Source organism: Nyctibius grandis, chromosome 28 (genome assembly GCF_013368605.1).
Source record: "Nyctibius grandis isolate bNycGra1 chromosome 28, bNycGra1.pri, whole genome shotgun sequence".
Classification (NCBI taxonomy): domain Eukaryota; kingdom Metazoa; phylum Chordata; class Aves; order Nyctibiiformes; family Nyctibiidae; genus Nyctibius; species Nyctibius grandis.
Genome location: NC_090685.1, coordinates 3,439,559 through 3,459,627, shown reverse-complemented (window position 1 = coordinate 3,459,627; position 20,069 = coordinate 3,439,559). Strand labels below are relative to the sequence as shown.

Sequence of the window (20,069 nt, the reverse complement as noted above, 5' to 3'; positions counted from 1 at the left end):
GTGCCATTTTTACTGCAGCTGTTCATTCAATTGAGAGTTCCCATCGTGAAACACGACAGTGAGAAAAAGGGCCGATGAGAATTCAGTGAATACAGCTTTTCATTTGAAAAGATCCTCAAACACGTACAATTGCTTTCTTTTGCTTAATTTTCAACATTCATAAACATAATTGCATTTATTTTTCTAGTCAATACTGAAAACAAGTGATAATTTGTAATATTACAACTCTTATCTCAAGGGAATACAACCACAACCGCTTCAACTCCCTTCTAAAAGAGGTGAATGATACAGAGGAGTTTGAATTGCCTATGCAAGAGATGCATACATTATTTTTCCCTATGAGACTATCTGAATATTGTTGCTATCAACTTCCTTTTGTACACGTATAAATGACTTTCAGAAAGTAGACTTATTTAAAGCCAGTATTTTTCATGTGTCAAATTACATGCATTAAATATCTAATACTGGGAGTAGCAAATGCTAATATTTCCGAAGCATAAAGAATGAACCCTTTTTTTCCCCCCCATGAATTCCCAATAGCAACAGTTCTCAGTGGAACCGGTGAACAGAGGTGGTTATTACCATTCCATCCAAACAATCTGTATCATTCTGACTAAATAGTGAAGTATTTGAAAATCTAGACCATTTACACTGCTGATTACGACTCTCTGTCCATTTTATTCTGAATCTGGTGGAAAGACTTCCAATTATTTCACTACCCACTGAATCGGGCCTATGGTAAAGAAACAGCATTAGTTAAATAATTCATAACACTGGAATTTTAGATACTGTGCAATAGCTTTGTACTCAGATGCTGAGCGTCTGTTATGTGGTGTGATGGTTTTGTGATAAAAGTAAAAAAAAAAAGAAAAGGAGAAAGATGAGAGTTCACTGGGAAAAACAATACAAATGGGAAAAAAGTAGTGCATTAGCCAGCCAATCCACTGCAGTATGTAGTCTCTGTAAGAGATTATACTCAGTTGCCACTGCATTTAAGGGACTTCAGGAGAATTCCACTGACTATGTTAAGCAACTGTAAAAAGCTGAAAATTCATACAGATAAACTTAGCAAGGCTCTGCTATTAAAGCACATGATGGACTGAGCAACAACCTTAACTACACTTTTTGCCTTTCCTGTATTCTGCCCAGCCTCTACTTTCAATTCCTGTTTAATGCCTCTGTTCCTTTCTTGGATCAATTCTGAGCAATAATTTTGCCTACGATTTCCTCAGCATTTCCTTTTGAAAATCCTTATCTGTCAGCATTTATCTGTTCATTCATAACCTCCTTCGTCTTTCCAAGTCTGGTCTGTCTTGACTTTGGACATCTGCCCCATGCAGACTTCTTGGTCATTCTTCTCTTGGAACTTCTTTCCTGTCAGATTTTTCCATCTCTAGCTTGCTAACAAACCTTCCAGGATAAAGAAGAAATACCCAGTGGAGAGGAGGTTCTGTGACAAATGCCTTACGTTCTCACTAGACCTGCAATATTCCCTAATCCTTCAATATCACTAGAATCTACCTATTCCTTCTGAAACATTTGTTCCTACTTTAGTCACTGCTTTTCCTCTGTTCCTTAATATTCACTAGCTTCACATGTATCATTTTTAGTATTCCATCTTCACCAGAAAGACCTTCTCCATCCCACATTCCACCTATGCACCTTGTTTACTCCTGTTCTTCCTTAAGCATGCTTCTCTTCTTGCTCTGAATTTTCTAGTATGAGTGAAGGGGTATCAAATTATCAATCTGACCCTTACTACAGAAAAGTTCCACAGAAATAAATATTTAAACCAAAAGATCTTAGTCAAAGCTTGTTTTGTATTCTAGCCTTATTTCAATACAACCATATTTATTTCAACAGAATTTAAACATGATTTCATCTACTGTGAAGGAACCTCTCTTCCTTCTATCCCCCAACTCCTGAAGCTTTTAAAGTTTTTATTGAGAAATGTTTTTTCATTGGTGTGGCTATACAATTCCCTAACTTGGCTCACAAACAAAAAACAGTTTTAACACACCTGGCATCTGGACAGCATGTCCTAATAGAGCTCAAAATAACACATTACAAAAAACACAGACTGTGTGCTAAGATGGTCAAAGGCCTCAGTTCCTGCTAGAGCCAATAGGTGTGGAGAAAAATTAATATGCCTCAGTACTGAAACCATGGAGGAAAAACACACACAACGATGGCTTTCTTGTCCTTCCTCCCAGTGTGATGCTGAATGATGCTACAGCAGTGCTTTATACGTGTCACGGTCTCACTAATGGTGGTAATGGAAAGGTCCTGACATTCACAAACAGCTCCGTTTCTGACAGCTTTCACAGAAAAGGATCAGAAATAGACTGACAACAGTTCAAATGTCCCATTTAACACATCAAGGTGCAGTAACTACATGTGTTCCCTGCAGACAGCAATCCCTTCAGGGTCATTAAAAGGCCTTCCTAGAAGTCATTCTTTCGGCTTCCTTTGATAACATTTCTTTACGCCATGCATGTTCACAGAAGGCAACACATCCTTGCTAAGCTTGTTTCAGTACCACAGTACCACCTACATCTAAGTGGAAGTATGCTTCTGCTAACCTCTCTCAGTGGCACATAAGGAGAAATTCTCTCTCACATTTACAATATGAAAGATAAAGTATTAAAAATTGAGACATAATTTCCCTTCAGCAGAAGGCCTCTAGAGAGGTAAATGTTCTTAATTAAATCAACTCCTCTTACATCATGGAATAGCTAGGTAGCTACTTAGCTTTTAAGTGGGATATTCTTAATTCTGCAATTTCACGTGTACTTAGGTCAAATGGTCCCTCACTATTTCTATTCCATCCAAAACTAGCATACCTAAATCACAAAAGAAAAGTTCTACACTTGGTGTTAGAGCACAAGACAGAAAGCAAATATGTGGTAAGAATCACTCTTAAGACTAATTGCTTTAAGTGTTACCTTTCTGAAATCAGTTGCGTGCAAAAGAAGCAATTGCTCATGGTCTTCATTGCTGGCTTTCCCTGCCTGAAGAAGCAAAATTGTATACTAATGTGCAGGTATGATTTAGTTACTGACAACACAGACCTGATACAGTCAAGAAAATGGGTGATAATACTGAAGGGCAGGTAAATCCTAGTGCTGGGCTTTGAGGAGCCATTACAGAGTCAGTTATAGTAATGGCTTTTGGGGGCCTTACCGGGTAGAGTGAGAGAGGGCAACTAAAGGCCGTAGCACAGAAAAAGTTCCTGCTAGTTGCTTGCAAGGTTACATTCCTGCCAAAGCTACGTTCATAAACAGGCCAAAGTAGTACACTTTCCTGACAGTCTAACCATTCTCATGCACACCCACTAAAATAAATCCAGGAAACTAAGCAGACTACCCACAAAACAATAAAATAGGGATGAAATTCTAGAAATGGGGAAGAACTATTTACAACTGCAACTATAAAAAAAGAACCCCAAAACACAGACATGAAGCTGCATAGTAAACAGCAAAATAAAAATGCACTGGGGAAAGCTTCCAGAGATCCCTTTCTGCTTAGACCTTACAAGCTGAGAAATGACTTCGAGTTCATTACCTATCCCCAGACTAATGTATTTACTGGTACGGAATTGAAAGAGTGGGGAGAAACATATTTGACTCATTCTTAGTAATTTCCCCAGCAAAAAATATTTTTTTGAGAAAAAACAATATACAGACAGCTGAGCCAAATTTCTTTCTCCCTCTCAGACAAAATTGGATCATGATTCATCATATACACAGTTGAATTTTGATTTATTCCTTTAACAAGTTTGTTTGTGTATTTTCTTGTAAGCAAGAATTAATACAGTCAAACACAGGAAAATGTTAATTTTATTGCATCGCCTTTCGAATTTACAAATGTTGAGTCTAACTCCTTTTAGCATTCATTCTAGCCTGAAGAAAAAAGGACAAACGTCTGACCTATGCACAGAGGTTCTCTGTTCTTTGTAGAGGTTAACGCTAACTTCACACCAGTAATCTCCCGAATGAAATTAAAGGATCCTGCCCATCTTCAATGCGGGCATAGATTGACAGTCATCACCTTCCTCAAGGAAAGCTGTTTCGTAATTATTCATTCACGCTGTAACTCCATAGTGCCACTCAGCAAAAAGAGGAAGGTGACAGAGGAAAGCATTTGGCCTATTAGACTAACATAAAACTTCCCTCACTTCAGTGGAGTCCAAGTAGAACTTAGCCATCTGGTATTCATATATCCATCATGTCTATGATGTTCACCTGCTAAATGAGTAGTTCACGAAGCAACGCTAATGATGATAACCCTTCTGTTCTTTCAGTGAGAAGCTCACAGAGCCCTCCAGTTATTGGAACAAAAGAACACACCCAATTAGATGTTGGAAAAGTCCCCATCCCTTATCTCTGCTGCAAGAGAAAAGAAAAATTCTTCTACAAGTTCCCAGTGAGGTGGTGCAATGCATTCAAGGGAAGTGGGAGTCGGCCTCTTCTCCCAGGCAACTAGTGATAGGACAAGAGGACACAGCCTCAAGCTTCGCCAGGGGAGGTTCAGGTTGGACATTAGGAAGAATTTCTTCTCAGAAAGGGTTATTAGACATTGGAACGGGCTGCCCAGGGAGGCGGTGGACTCACCATCTCTGGAGGGGTTTAAAAAAAGCCTGGACATGGCACTTAGTGCCATGATCTAGTTGACATGGTGGTGTCAGGGCAATGGTTGGACTCTATGATCCCAGAGGGCTCTTCCAACCTGATTGATTCTGTGATTCTGTGATGAGTTGCACACACTGAACAGCTCTCGAGCTGTGTTCACTTCACTGGGCCACACAATGCAAGCTCACAGAAGAAAGCACTCAGAACCCATTCGTGCCTTCACCTTGCCAACTGTTATCTCAAAATGTCCACCATTAAGAGGGTTCAGCTCAGACTCCTCCTCCAAGTTCATGAGGAAAGATTATAGAGCAAATGCTGACTACATCTCTGAAGGGGGAACCAGACCTATCAGTGCTGCAACTGCCATAAACACTAATGGCGCAGTGAGCAGCCGTTTGGTACTACCCTGCTGTAGTCTTCTGAAGCACCATAAAATGGTTCCGAATCCTTCAGCTCAACTGTAAAACAGAGGAAGGAAAAAGGCACTATGTGTGCACTTCTGAGGCACTGGTACAACACTAGCTGTCTGCTATTCGATACGCTTTACAGAAATACACACACAAAATCCACAAAACTATGTATCAGTAGCACTTTCCACAACTATTTTGCATCTTCCAAACCACGAGTTAGACTTAGCAAGCAAGTTTGGCTCTCAGAAAGATAAAAATGCATTTACTTCTGCTACAAAAACACCTTTGGTTGATGACAGGTCCTGTTTCTCTTTGCAGAAAGCTTGTCGACTCTGTGGAATAAGCAAGTAAAGTGAGGCAATTTGCACTTGCTAAGTAACATACAAGTGGTGTAACTCTAATTCTATATATATAATCTAAATACTATAATTCGTTCCAAACATTTTGCTCATCCTAAAATTCGTAATAGCTAAACTTCTGTTTCCTAGACAAACAGGATTGTCTACTTAGAAAGCAATTCAGCAAGAAACAGCAGTGATATGGAACATGCATATAGATACGTATCTATGTACATACACACAAAGTGAAGTAGCACTTACACTAAGTGCCAATTTATATCCGTGAAGGGAAGGGAGCAGTCAGGCAGATGGGGACAGATCTTCAGCCTCTGTGTGCTGATCGCTTATCAGCTAACTTGGAACAGGGAAAGGTCAGAAAGCAAACTTGAGATTAACAGTAAATGTAACACCAAGGAACGCTGCTGTAGAAGGGCACGTGGCATGATGGCTTTGTATTCAGAGTAGTATTTAATACAATTTAAGTAATTACTTTAGTCCAGTCAGCCCTGGTTAAGTCTCCATTGGAGTTAATTAGCAAATAATGGTAAAATACTTTGAACATGCAAATATTAAATACTTTCATTATTATTATTCTTGCAACTGCTGCAAGAGCAGGCAGGTCCAGGGTCCTCGGAATACTGCAAAGTTATGACATGAAAAATAAGGCCAGTACTTTTTGCCTGGCTAGTTTAAACACATTTCCTTGTACTAACCAAGCATCTGCCTCAAAAATACACAACAGCTCAGGCCCTACTTACTTTACCACCAAGGAAATAACTTCTGTGATCCAACACAAACTAAAGGGCCATTTCCACCTCACATCATTTAACACCAGCACATAAAGACTGAATATTCACAGAAAGAGGGAAAAGAAACCTGGAAGATGGACATAAAGAGGAGCAGGAGAAATCTACTTGGTGTACTTTGAACTTCTGTAACAGAATTAGTCTTGTGTCCTGCCAGCACCGTCACACAGAGTATTGAATCCCTGCTTGGTAACACAGCTTTAGGCAAATACCCAAAAAAGAGAAGAAAGCAATGAATGAAGGCATAGGGTAGAGGGAAGGAAATCAGACACTGAATTAAGAAAGGTTAATAAGGATTGGGTCATGTTTAGTCTTGCAAAACAAAGACTGAACTGCATGCAACTATATAAAAAAAGGTTATAAAAGAGAGCAACAACTGATTATTCTCCCTAGTCAAAGATGGAACAAAAACTAATGAGATGAAGCCATAAAGAGGAAAATGAAGGACTGAGAACCTTTATAACTCCGAGTGGAACAAGCAGCCCAAAGGCTGTACAATACTCACCACTGAGGGTATCCAGGCTTAAGTAAATACCCATCTGTTAAGGACTATTTTGGTACAATTGCTCCTGCTGCTATGTAAGGAGGTGGAATCAGAGTCCCACCAAAGTCTGGGGATTGGATACCTACAACTCATTTCTTTCACATTTTTGAAACATTTATTCAGAACAAGAAACATCTGGTTCTTAATCCCCCAATTTACAGTTTCCAGCCCTAAGGAACTAATCACAGAATTCATGGAAAACGGTTTATTTGCTAGCAATGGAGCAAAACAAATTGCCTACAAACTTCTACATTGCTAATAGAACAGTTTAATTCCCCCTCCCCCTTTTTTTTGACATTTTAATTCAAAAACTAAAGAATAGAAAGTCATCCATGGGCAGAGACCTTTGCAGCAGTGTGGCAGCAGAGAATTACACAGCAGTATAGACTCAGGCTCTCTCATTCACGGTACTGACCTCCTTTGAAGAGCACTCCGAGATCTAACAATGAAAAGTACTGTAAAATGGGCTAGGTACTATCATTAGTATTCAGAAGGACAGAATTCTGTGGTTGGTTGAATTCAAAGGGACCTGCTGGTACTTCTGAAAGCAGATACATTTCACAGAAATTAGCTCTGATGGCAACGTTAACATAGGCTGGCTGACCAGGGTGGGGGCAGGACATGCTTTTTGCCAACATCTCCCAGCTGGCCGCACTGCAGACTTACATATTATCATTGAACCAACCTAATGCCTGCTCACTTTTTAACATTTCCACAATACAGTATTTTAATCTATTTCCAGCTACAAAAATAAAAGGTAGTGTCTAAAATATCATCCTGATAAAGAAAACTTGCATTACTGCTTGTGTTCTCAGAACCCTCCTGTCACCACTCTTGGTGCTAAGGAGCTTTCCTAGCTACTGCTGGCCACCAGAAGATGCTTATTCCACAAACACCTCTTTGTTACCACCTTTTACACCCTGCAGCTCAGTGGATTTACACCCTGCTGCTTTCAGCTGCTGTGGAGAAATTAAACAGAATGGAAAGTCAATCACCAAATGTTCTAGTACTCTGGTTTTAAAGATGTCCCTGCTTGTAGGAGTGGAACGTGCTGTTCATCAGTTTATTCGCCTGGCTTTGCCACTAGATGAATTTTAAGTAAACATCTTTTATTCTCACAAAACAGATTTGCAATGAGTAATCAACACAAACAACATGCATTACGATTCTATCCAGCAATACAGGATCTCAATAACAGCTCTGTCGTCCCTGCTAGCTTGGGGCAGTCTAATTGACCACTGTAATTTACTTCAAGGTTAGCATGATTTGGACAGCTCTTGAAAACACGTTTGTGTTACTAGAGCCTTCTGTACACATTTCCTGTGGTCGATCTTCCTTTTCTGCCTACTGATTTCACCAGTTGTTCTGTGTGAATAGTCCCAAGACATCAATCAGTAACATGAAGAACCGAGTCATTTCCCCTTATGCTACTTAAAATATCTTTAGATAATATTTCTTTATCGGTACATTACAAGTTGATGCCTGCTTTACCTTTGCATCTTTCTACAATAAAGCTTTCTGCTTTTCTTATTTGATATCTAACCTTTATTAAGTCTGCAGCTGCTCTAACATCTTTATATATTTATTAGTGCTATGAGATATCATGGAATGATGCATTAAGCAGGAAAACACACACTTCTCTATTTATTTAGAAGAAATAATTCTGAAAGCCTTGTTAAAAATTACATTGTACTGTTTTGGTGTTGGTTTTATGTTTTGGATTTTTTTTACCATGCCATTCCTGACTGTTTGTCTTCTGATTTCTCCACGGTCCCAGCATACTTCAGATGACAATACACCTTCATATGGAGGCCAGAAAGATGGGTTTACCTTAACATTTTGAGATGACAAAGTATCGAACTCATCCAGGCCAAGCCATGTAAGCCCTCCCACTTACTCCCTGCTTTCCAAATTGCATCAAAACCATGTATGTTCCTACTCCTTCAGATCACTCTGGGATCAGTTAATCCAAAGATCCGTCACGTCTCTCTAGCTACGTTTTTACCAGGGAGAGGGAACAGGACACAGCAGGGTAGAAGAGGAGAAACCATAGAAATAAAATTGCCATTAAAAAAAAAAACAACATCCAGAATGATGAAATACATTCTTACAGAAAAGACCAGAAAGCTACAACTTTCACAATTAACTTCTTTCGGGATGCCATAGCCAAATCAAGCGTGTACTAGATGCTACACATTTTGAAAGATCCCATTTCCTAACAATATCCAATCTAAGCTGTAATTAAAAAAACCCCTCAACTTAACCAACCTTTGGTGACAGAGAAACCACAGCTAGGCTGGTATCTTGTGTGCTTGTTTCCTATTGACAGTGAGCACACAGGGATGAAGACTGGGCTATCAATGGCTACAGCAGGGAGCTAGTGTTGTACCAGCTCTACGTGGTATCTTTAACAGGCAGCTAGCAATTAGAAGTCTCTTAGCCCAATAATTACAGGCCTAAGAATACCTCTTGAACAACATTATATTCCGGTTCTGCCACGTAGCTCATGCTGCTCAGAGTGCAACGCACTAACCAGAACAAACACTTCTTTCTTAGGGCTGAAATTAAAGATTTAACTGGCTGGTCAGTTCTGTTTGCCATTGTGTCCACTGCTTTAAAGGGGCTTGCACTGCTATTGTAGGCAGTGAGGAACACGGACAAACTATGATTTTTAGAAAATTTTAGTGTGCTTTCTTAAAACAAGTTCTTTTTCAATGTGAACAAAACATTCCACAGCGTTTTTATTAAGGCTAGAGAACTTATTCCCATATACACCATAATGTCAATTTGCAATGAGAGAGAAAAATACTGGAAATTACCATTACTGTAAGCTCTTCAGAGAATATTCCAAGTATCCCGTGGAAGATGACACTATTATTGGGTGTTCTCAATATATGTTAGCAAATCACATATTCTGGTAACTCTCTCTGTTGGAAATGTTTTTCTTGCATATGAGAATTTCACTGGCTGAAATCCCAAACTAATCAAGCACTAGTGACTACAGTTAATTCTTTAGGAATTTTCTTGTCTTTCTCAGAATTAGAACTAAAAGCAGTAAGAGTTAAACGGTAACTGAAAGGTCCAATATTCCCAGACTTTACAAAGCGTTACTTTTCTGGCCTCTCAAACACGCATCTCCCAAGATAAGACAGCTCTCTGATCCTGAAACATGCAAAAAGCTGGGAAAGTTCTCTCTGAAACATTTTCTGTTAAATGCAGAAATAAAATAGGAATAAGAAGTGTAAAAAGATTCAGCAAGGATATCAAATGGTAAACGTGGTAAAAAGCCTTCTCACACTTATGAATTCTGTTGTCAGTTTGTGTTCAAAATAATCTTTTTATCACTGAATAAAATCCTACCCCATTGTTGTGGGTACCCAGACTCAGTAGACACCCATATTGGACTAACAGCTGATTTTCTGGAAGAAGAATTCCTCCTCCCTGTTGCCAAGGCTTCTTACTTACCAGTTGGGACAGCAGGATCCATTGTTGGCTTTTCCCAGGTATTGATCTGCTCCCAGGTAAATCCATTGGTTCCCAAGGCCACACTATAACCACAATTACTGTAGTGCTCATCAAACGAACAACCACCTAAAAAAAAGAAAAATGAATACATTCCTTCATTAATCATTTATATCTCTTTATAGTGGTTCATTTACTTTAATATTTTGTACTCAAGTTTACACAAGGGAAAAAAAGGAATAATAAAATTCATTTCCTGCATATTAGATTTCAGGCAGCAGACAAGTTATCCAGAAAATATTTTTTAACTTTCCATCCTTTGTATCTTTTGGAAGCCTTTGTTTTCTTCCCTCTGTGCTACTGTTTCTTAGATCAGTTCCCTTTATTTCAACCTATTGTCTTCACATTTTCAAGGATAATTGCACATGAAGCGCACATGCGGGAATGTTTGCGTTTGAGTCCCAGTAACTGATACTTAATTACATAAACCTCCAAGTCAGATATTAAAAAAAAAAGAATAAGGAACACAAATGGTAAACAAGCACAACATCACTGTTCCTACAGTGAATCCTCACTTCTCTCTCAAGCATTGAATTACACAAGGTTGGGTTACACCTATGGAAAGTGCAACCTTCCTTTTAACCATCTCTTACACACAACACCACGAAGCTCTGTGTGGCACATGACTATTCCTCTCAAGGTCTTTTGAGTCAATAATTTTGAGTGCAACCCTTTAGTTTCTCGACAACAAGAGAATAACAAGAAGTGGATGGCAACCAGCATTCACACCTTCCAGACTGTTGACTAAGTGATCTTTCCTACTGCAATTCCTGAAATACTTGAAAGGAGTTAACTGTCATAAATAACCTGGCAGCTGCCTGAGTACTTGTGAATCAAGGGAAACCCCTGAACAGCAGAATGAAATTTTGTGTGCCAACGCAGATTTTCAAAACTTGTGTCACGCAGACAAATCAAGCTAGTTTATTCCCTGGTAGGAATTCCTACGCTGGTGTCCCTTACGTTACCCTCAGGCACATCCCTCTTCACGTCCACCCACCATAGTCTGCCAAACATATTTCAGTACTGGCTCCACTACATCAGGCAGCCTGCGTCCTTCAGTTTAGACCTTAATCACGCCAACAGTGTCTCTGTACTGCTTTGGTTTTCTCTCTTAGGGAAGCAAGGATAATTTTTCTCTGCAGATACTAGTCCTCCAAAGTCAACTGGACACATCGAACACTGCAGAGCTGCCAAGGACTGAGCAATGCTCAAGGCAACACTAACTTGCTCTGCGAGCCAAACTGCCAATTGCTCTTGACACTAATCAGAGAGTTATATTCAGAGATGTTCCTGACTCTTTAACTCCTTCCCACAGGCTGTGTTGCCTACACACACACAATAAATAGCTGGTACGTGAGAGCTCTGTGGTTCCTTTGCAATAAGGATCATCCCAACACAGGGAACACTGCAGCCACCTTTAGTTTTCACCTGTATTTTCTGTTCTCTAGTTCCCAAGAAAGCCCAAACTTGTCTCAGTTCCTATGAAACTCCTCATAAATGACAAACACAAATACATATCATGCCATTAATATTTATTAAATCCTTGTTCTGTTAAAGGGCTTTACGTGCACTCCAACTGCAACCAGTTTTCTAAGTTGTTCTACAAAACTTCACATATTATTTCTATTTAAGTATATACTAGAAGGATTTGTTGGGTAGAGTACCTGACATCCCAAAATACTCTGTTGCTAAAGAAAAGTTTAAAGATCAAGCTTGTCCTGAAAAAATAACAATTTAATTTGATATATTGTATATTTTCATTATAGATAGATCTGACTACAGCAAATTTTATGACCCTTGCAATCTCGCCTGGTTCAGTAGCCTCTCCAAATATTTCTGAAGTGTCATTATTTTACAATATTTTAGTAATTCTTGCTTTAAACTTACTGTACTTGTGAAGCTTTCCCAGCTGTCAAAATGAGTAGTATTACAATTAAACTGTTTCCCTAATTTTTTAAATTGAATTTCAGCAAAAAAGTTCAAATTTAAAATATTAAACACGCTCATTAAAATGTCTAAGGGAAACAAAAGGTGTTCTGAATGGTGTGGGAGTACGCAATGCAACTGAAAGTCACCTTTTTCACAGCGAATGGGTATGAAAGACTGTATCAAACACTCTGCTCTCGGTCTCCAAGCTGGGGCATTCTCATTTTGACAGACTCACTTTAATAGCACAACTTCAGACACACACCACTTTCCACACCACCTCTGCTCAGCACACGGCAGCGCACAGTAACAGCGCTGTCTCTGGGCTATTACTGTGAACGGATTGTAAACAAATTCTCTGATCAAGCCAGACAATTGTACGAGGCCTCATGTACACAGAGAAAATTGCACAGGTGCTGCTACAAAGTCCCAGAAGCAAAACAAGCGATAGAAGCAAAATATGGGGTAGCAGTCCCCATTTAACAGGGAATGTAGCTGCTGGTATCTTGGTATAACGAGCTAAACAGGTTATTTTATACTTGCTGAGGTACGCAAAGATGGAGGAGGAGCTGAAAAGGGGACAGGGTGAGAACTTCTGGAAATTAATTGGGAGTTTCCACTGATAAGAGACAACACCTAAGGAAGCTTTGAAGTGCCTTGTCTGAAAGTCAAAGCTAACCTTGTAGCATAATTGGATAAGAAAGGAAAGGATAAACTGTGGAGAACCTTAAAAGTAGCAGCAAGTCATCTACACTTTGAAGAAAGGTTAGTGGAGAAACCTCCAAACGCAGAGTGAGAGGGCAATAAGCCAGAAGGATTAATTTACTAGAAGCAACAGAACTGGAATTTGGAGAGGTGAATTTGCAGGAATTGAGGACAAGGAGAAAAAACTGGAGTCAATGTTAAGGGCTCAGACAAGCAGGCTGGCTCAGGTACCAAGAGGAGGGAAGTCTGCATCCGCTCCTTGCTATAAGGGTGTCAAAAGAGAGCAGAATTAACAGTGAAGTAAAGACTCAGATGGGACCCAGAACCATATTAACTTGTGAGCTAAAAAGTCAGTAATCTCCTCTGTTAGAACTATTACAGCATACATTGTATATGGAACAGGAAGGAAACTTCGGAAAGTGGAGGGGAAGAATCACAACATCCAGAAAAGGGCATGGAGCTGTTGGAGTGAATCCAGAGGAGGCCACGGAGATGCTCAGAGGGCTGGAGCACCTCTGCTATGGAGACAGGCTCAGAGAGCTGGGGCTGTTCAGCCTGGAGAAGAGAAGGCTCCGGGGAGACCTTCTAGCACCTTCCAGTGCCTGAAGGGGCTACAGGAAAGCTGGAGAGGGACTTTTGACAAGGGCACATATAGTGATAGGATGAGGGGGAACGGTTTTAAACTGAAAGAGGGGAGATTGAGATGAGATATTAGGAAGAAATTCTTCCCTGTGAGGGTGGTGAGACACTGGCCCAGGTTGCCCAGAGAAGCTATGGCTGCCCCCTCCCTGGCAGTGTTCAAGGCCAGGCTGGATGGGGCTTGGAGCAACCTGGTCTAGTGGAAGGTGTCCCTGCCCGTGGTAGGGGGTTGAAACTAGATGGTCTTTAAGGTCCCTTCCAACCCAAACCAGTCTGTGATTGTACGATCACAGATTTTGAGGTTACTCTTATAGTCACAGTGGCTCGTATCCCTATCTGCCTAACAAGCATACCCTAGGCAGCCTTAGCCCTAGCTTTTTCACAGAGCACGGCAGACACGACATTACAGCTTCAGTTACAGCCAGCCATGTTCAGAAAAGCAGCTGTGAAATTTCCACACAACTTCACCCCAGGAATTCAGGACCCACCATTCTCTCTCCTCCATCATTGACCTTGGTCTCTGCAGGATGGCTTCACACACAGTTCCTCTCACCCCTTCTTAAACACATTTCCCAAAGGCACAACACCAGCCTCGCCGAGGGGCTTGACAGCCTCCAGGGCCTCGAGGAAGCAGCCATGTCCAGCATGAGGCCGCCCCTCCAGCCCCCGCTGCTGCCAGCGCATGAACACAGAGCACAAACACCCACGTCTAAAACTGTAAATCCAGCCTCGGGACCAAGTCAGGCTGTATTTTGCCTGCCCTCCTCCCCTGGAAGAGCAGCCGGGCGGGCCAAGGGACACTCCGCAGCGCCATTACTGCCATCACCACACTCGGATCCACCTCAGCGACAGCTTTGCCGCTGCCCTGGACAAACCAAGTGGGCTCCATCCATCTTTCAGGTCCGCAGCCTCGCTGAGGCCAGCGTGCCAGACCAGGGAACCCCAGGAACTTGCCACAGTAAGGGGTCTTCAGGTGGGCCCTGCTGAACAGAGCCCACCCTACAAGCTCTAGTCCCTGTTGAAGGAGGGTAAACTGGGATGAGGAGGAAGAGTTTGAGAAAAAGTGTGGCATAATACCTTTTCTGTGGAATATTGCTGATCCAGGAGATGAAAGTGCTCTTATGTCCAAGCGTGTGTTCAGGACAATAAGCTCCTACGGAAGCTAGCGAGGAAACACAGGGCAAAGGTGCATTTGATGTCCTGTTGCCCTTGCACAGGTGCTCCTCCTGCTCACCAAATGGGATTGAGTGATCCACTTTGCTATACAAGCACCTAGCTACAAGATCCTTAGAAATTCAATTAGACCTCACTAATTAATTTCAGTTCAAACTAAAAATTTATTAATAAGATTTTAAGTGTCCACTCAAGTAGGGATAGTAAACTCCAAAATGGGCCAACACACTGAAACAAGCAGATGTGTTATTTTCACTGATGTCAGCATCAGCTTAATAATCAGCATTTCCTAAGACACGCCATCTACGTGGACACTTAAATATGAGCAACACCTAAATATGCTGGAACATAAAGAAACGCGGGGGGGAAAAAAAGTTTAGATCCATCCTAATACAAAATCATCTATCACTGAAACACAGCTTGCTTGGCAACAGAACAGGGCTATTCATTAACATAGGGAAAAATAATCCACAAATGGAGAGAAAAAGATGCCACTCAATGAATTTAGATACCAGGTTAGCGTGTCATAATTTTAGCCACACAAAGCTGGTTCAGCAAAATGAAACCGTTTAACATTAACCAAAAAGGGGTTCTACATCTTCATAAATTGTTAACAAGAATGAGGATTTTAAGCAGCAAACTGGGATCTTGGAGTCTTGCCACTGGTTGGCTAAAAATTGAACAGTGACAAATAGAGTTGCTAAGTGTGGCAAAAGAAAAGGAAATGGAGATGACTTTGATGTTGTTAGATAACCCATGTGGTGTTGACCCCTTTTCACAAAATGAAACCCAAACAAGAGAGATGATTTTCCCTTCCTGGAAAGGGTCACATTGAGGCAAATAACGGCTCACTTAGGAAGGATAAAATATCCCTTGTTTTACACTGCAGGCTTGTAACAATGCCACTGCTCATCTGAGTGATGCTAATTAATCTTGAGCAGACCTATCATCAGTTACTGAGACTTGCCCTCAGATTAAATGTAAACCAGCCTTGCATAAATTGAATGCCTCCTTTGAATACATAATTGAATTTGCAGAAGCGTGCGCCAGGGGGGTGTTTAAATAAGTGCACAAATATGATAAAAAGAACTTCACGCCATTATATCTAATTCAGTAAGCAAAAATAATGGCAGGGCACGTTCCAATTAGTGTTTGATTTATTTATTTTAACAAATCCAATTAGTAGAATATTTTATAAAGTCATCCAATGTCAAACTCTCACGGACTCACCAGATAAAAAACCAATACATCTAAAAAGGGATAAAGAAACACACTGATGTGAGAAACCTCATCGGTTATCCTGCGTTTCTGAACACACACAGAAAACAGCATCACATCAGACATAATTTGCTTAAGCATTTACAGCATCCCCAAGGTGGGGAGGGGTAGAGACAGCAAGAACATCAGTCTCATTTGTCCCACTCCCTGCCTTTCTTCCAGGGCATAAGTAGTTAGCTTTCTCCCTTATTTATTAAAAAAAAAAACCCAAAACCAAAACACAACCAAACAAAAAAGGCAGAAGTTAAAAAAGCATACAGTACTTTTCTATGGAACATCCCTTTTGAAACTCCCATGAGAGCTGGTTCTTCAATTTAGACCTTCTTAGCCTCACAAACTATGAGGCAAGTAGAGGAAGAAACAAATGCTATTAAGATGAGGTAGCACCTATGAACTATAAAACTCCAGAAATTAACACACCACTGTTTCTGATCATTCATTCTCATCTCTTCCAATGACATTCTTGTTTACATGGGCTACGAGAGATGCATTTGGCTCATTTGGATAACTTCTATTATGGGATTTATATCCTTGAGAAATCTTATTACATATTCTTATGGAGGTGGGAGGGAGAGGAGAATAAAAACGTGCATGTAAAGCTTGTGCTGAGTTGCTTTGTTTAAGATGGGATAAATCAAGGGATCTTGGGGTTTCCTCCCTCAGGAAGAGCAGCTAGTGCTTTGTGTGCTTTCTACTCCTTCCAGAAAGATGACAACAGAAGACACCAGAAACCTGTGGAAAAGCAACCCAAAATGCTAAGCTGAACAAGAAAGCAGATCCAGATTCTGCAGACCAGACCTATTTCTAACAAGCACCATCCAACAGCCTCAGCTCTCAACAGACATCATGGCAAACAGCAGGACAAGCACAGAGGGATTAGAGGAGGGCACGTGTCACCTGAGATGTCCTTAGTTTCAAGCATAACACCCCAGCAGCAATGCGTTTTGTACAGCCTTGGCTATCTGCACAGCATAGGGTGGGAAGTTTCAGAAGGGTCAGTGGTAACTGGGTGTCTTATTTTTAAACTCAGACTCTACAAGGGAGAGAAAGATGCCTCCTCAAACTGCAGGGAAAGCTTTGAACAGTTTTTGTGCCTTATTAGTCAACAGAGGACCTACAGCAGAAGAAACTGAGGAATAGTTTACTATTACTCAGTGTGTGATAAGGTATAAACTCCAAAGTAAAGCATTCATAACATCTTTTTCTGATGTCAATTGTTTAAGAACAGAGTTTAGACCTAGCATAAATTCAGATAAGTCACTCAACCATGAAACACAACTCCACTGAAAACCAGGCTTCTCTACTTCTGGTGCTCACAAAAGTTCTTCTCTCAAGGTATCCAGATGTTCTGGGTTTTAGAAGTGAACATCAATGATTTCTCTAGTGCCTCAAGCACATTCCTGTATGCGATTTGGTTTCTGCTGCAAGTATCAGTCCTCATTGTCAGGGAATGATTCACCTGTCACAGAGCAGTTCCAGTTCTTTGCTTTCCATCTTACTCTTAACGTAGTATTATTTGATTTAGATGTTATCAGAGAAGGTTTTATCTACACTCTGGAAGGTGCTAATCCTCTGAGGTATTGGTAACAATTGCCTGGCTTCGGAATAGATCATTCTTGTTAGATTTGACTAAATTTCATTCCTTTTTTTTATGATCTTTGTCCTGGCAATTGGACCTTTCAGATGGGGAGTAGGGGAAAAGTAGAAAGTTTGTGTTTGGTTTTAACTGCAGTGATGAAAATCACTTCACTTTAAGATTTAATTTTTTATGTATAGGGTTTTTTCTTGAGTGGTGTTTTTTCCCCCCCCTCTGAATCAAGTTAATCCTTAACAAAACTGAATGCAGCTTAGAAAAGCTCTTCGTTTTAACTGGAAGCTGTAATTGTCCCAAAGTAGGCTCAAGATTGGAATTTTTGGCACCTCTGTGATTTCAAGTGCTATTAGTCTATTAAGGAAGACTAGAATACTATGGATATACTTTTTTTGAAAGTCTTTTCCAAATGTATATGCTATGTCAAATCGCTACCTTTGCAGGTTCAACATTACATATCCATCTCCACACGCTCTGAAGCAGCTTATGAGCACAGTTTCCATGTGCAGACACACAACACATGTGGATACAATCAATGGTTGCGTGTTCGTTGCACAGAAACCTCGCTATAATCAAAATATTGCTGACACCGCATAAGGGATTGTGTGCTCTTCATGATGAACGTCACCAGTAACAAAGCTCAATGTTACGAAAGGGCCAGATCGAATAAGTCTAGCATTGTCGAGTGAAACATCTAAAGACAAAGTGTCCTCCCAGTAATCACTTTTTCTTCCAGCACTTCTCTGCAGAAATTATTGGTCCCAAATGTGCAATAGAGTCTGACAAAGTTTATCAGTTACCCTCCTAATCCCATGGAACCGCTCTGCTGCACAACAAGCATTGTGGCTAGGATCCCGATACATATGGAACAAGTATTTAAGCTGTATTTCCTGAACTTGTCAGGTTAAGCTAAGTTTTCATTCTTCAATGCGTTATTATAGGTTTCTCTTTGCAAGAGCTTGCCTACAAGTCTCATAATTTGCGCCCTAGACCAGCTCATACATTCATTACTAATTCTGTACTTCATAATCCACCAAGGATCAGTGAAATCGTTCTGAAGTATCCTAAGAGTAAAACTAGCACTGAATGTCATTTGTTTAAATTTCTATGTCCAAATCTAGGATGACTCATCTAACTTCACTTGCCAGAATGTATGTCCTCTATTTAATACCAAGAATATCTTTTTGCTCCTGACAGCTTAGCTGTCACTATTTCAATAGCTCAATATTAACATTTTATTGCTTTATTTAAGCATAAGTATATGCATATCTATAATCTCATTGGATTTTTTTTTTTTATGCTACAGAACAAAGTCAGTTAACACACTGCACCCTTTGACAGAACCCTAACTTTTCAAGTTCAGTTTAGTCTCAGTCTGCTGAAACACACCGAGATTTATTCATGTGAAGAGTTTTCAGACTTGCCTATCCCAATGTAATGAAATTTGTAAAATTAACACAGGCTTTCAAAACCATAGAAAATTCTTAAACAGACATTCCTCATTGTCTTTTCTTATGATTCTAACTAATAATCTTTTTAATTCATTAGTTGAGTGGCTTTCCATCCTTGAAGCAGGCTCCTGCTTTATTCATACTATGATGAAATGAAGACTCCTTTTTAAAAAAGCAAATTTGTAGCACTTACTTGCTTTTATTCTTGTAGTCCAAATATAAGCCTTACTTTGCTTCAATTTGTTTCTTAAGTTACAGGACCAATTCTTTTTCCTAAAATAATGCCGTTCTGTAGTCCAAAAACCCATATTAAATGACTAGATGTGTTAGTTGAACATGTGCTTAGCTACATTTGTCAAGTAAAAACCATTTGTGGGTATTCATTGTTTCTGAAAAAAATGCTAACCTTGCTTTTCTTTCCTTCCAGCATATAAAAATTCTTGGGTCTAATTATTCAGTGTACCTTAACAGGATTATCTAACATTGTATTTATGCTTCGTTTTCACCAAATTCTACATCAACTATTGCACTGGAGTCTTGATCAGTCAGAACTCTCTATTGACTTACTTCATTTCAGCATTTTATAATGTCACATGGAATGCCTATTCAAGCTGCACAGTCATTTAAATTATGTACTTATTTTACTTTTACCATCCACCAAGGCAGCGAAAAACTGTCTGGAGATAACTATTTCTCACTTATTTTTATATTCCATTAATAAGACTATCTTTCTCAATAAGCTTTTATACAAACTTTGAATTAATGTGTTTGAACTCTAAGCAAGAAGCAGTCATTGACTGACTCATATTATCCTTGGTGATGAATGAAATATTGTCTTGAAAGATACAATTTCAGGAATTCCAATACTATCTACAAGTCTTCTAATCTTTCTCCTTTCCTTGTACTACTGTTCCTTTAGTGCTGCTGGGGCTCCAGTTTTGGAGGAAGATCTCCTTGTAGCTGAGATAGTTTCTTTGAAGTTCATGGTCAGAAAATATGAAGATAGCTTAAATAAGGGTAGCAAGTCTGGTTTATTGCCACACCAGTGAACACGG

The 20,069-nt window shown here is 40.0% G+C and overlaps 1 protein-coding gene across 1 annotated transcript in view; it reads right to left on the bottom strand.

Moving 5' to 3' along the window:
- The window catches only part of PTPRT (protein tyrosine phosphatase receptor type T), a 451,382-nt gene that overhangs the window by 317,412 nt on the left and 113,901 nt on the right, over positions 1-20,069 (bottom strand). Inside the window, exon 2 of the mRNA XM_068419550.1 lies at positions 10,195-10,320. Coding sequence (XP_068275651.1) covers positions 10,195-10,320 — 126 coding nt within the window. The remainder of the gene's footprint in view (positions 1-10,194; positions 10,321-20,069) is intronic.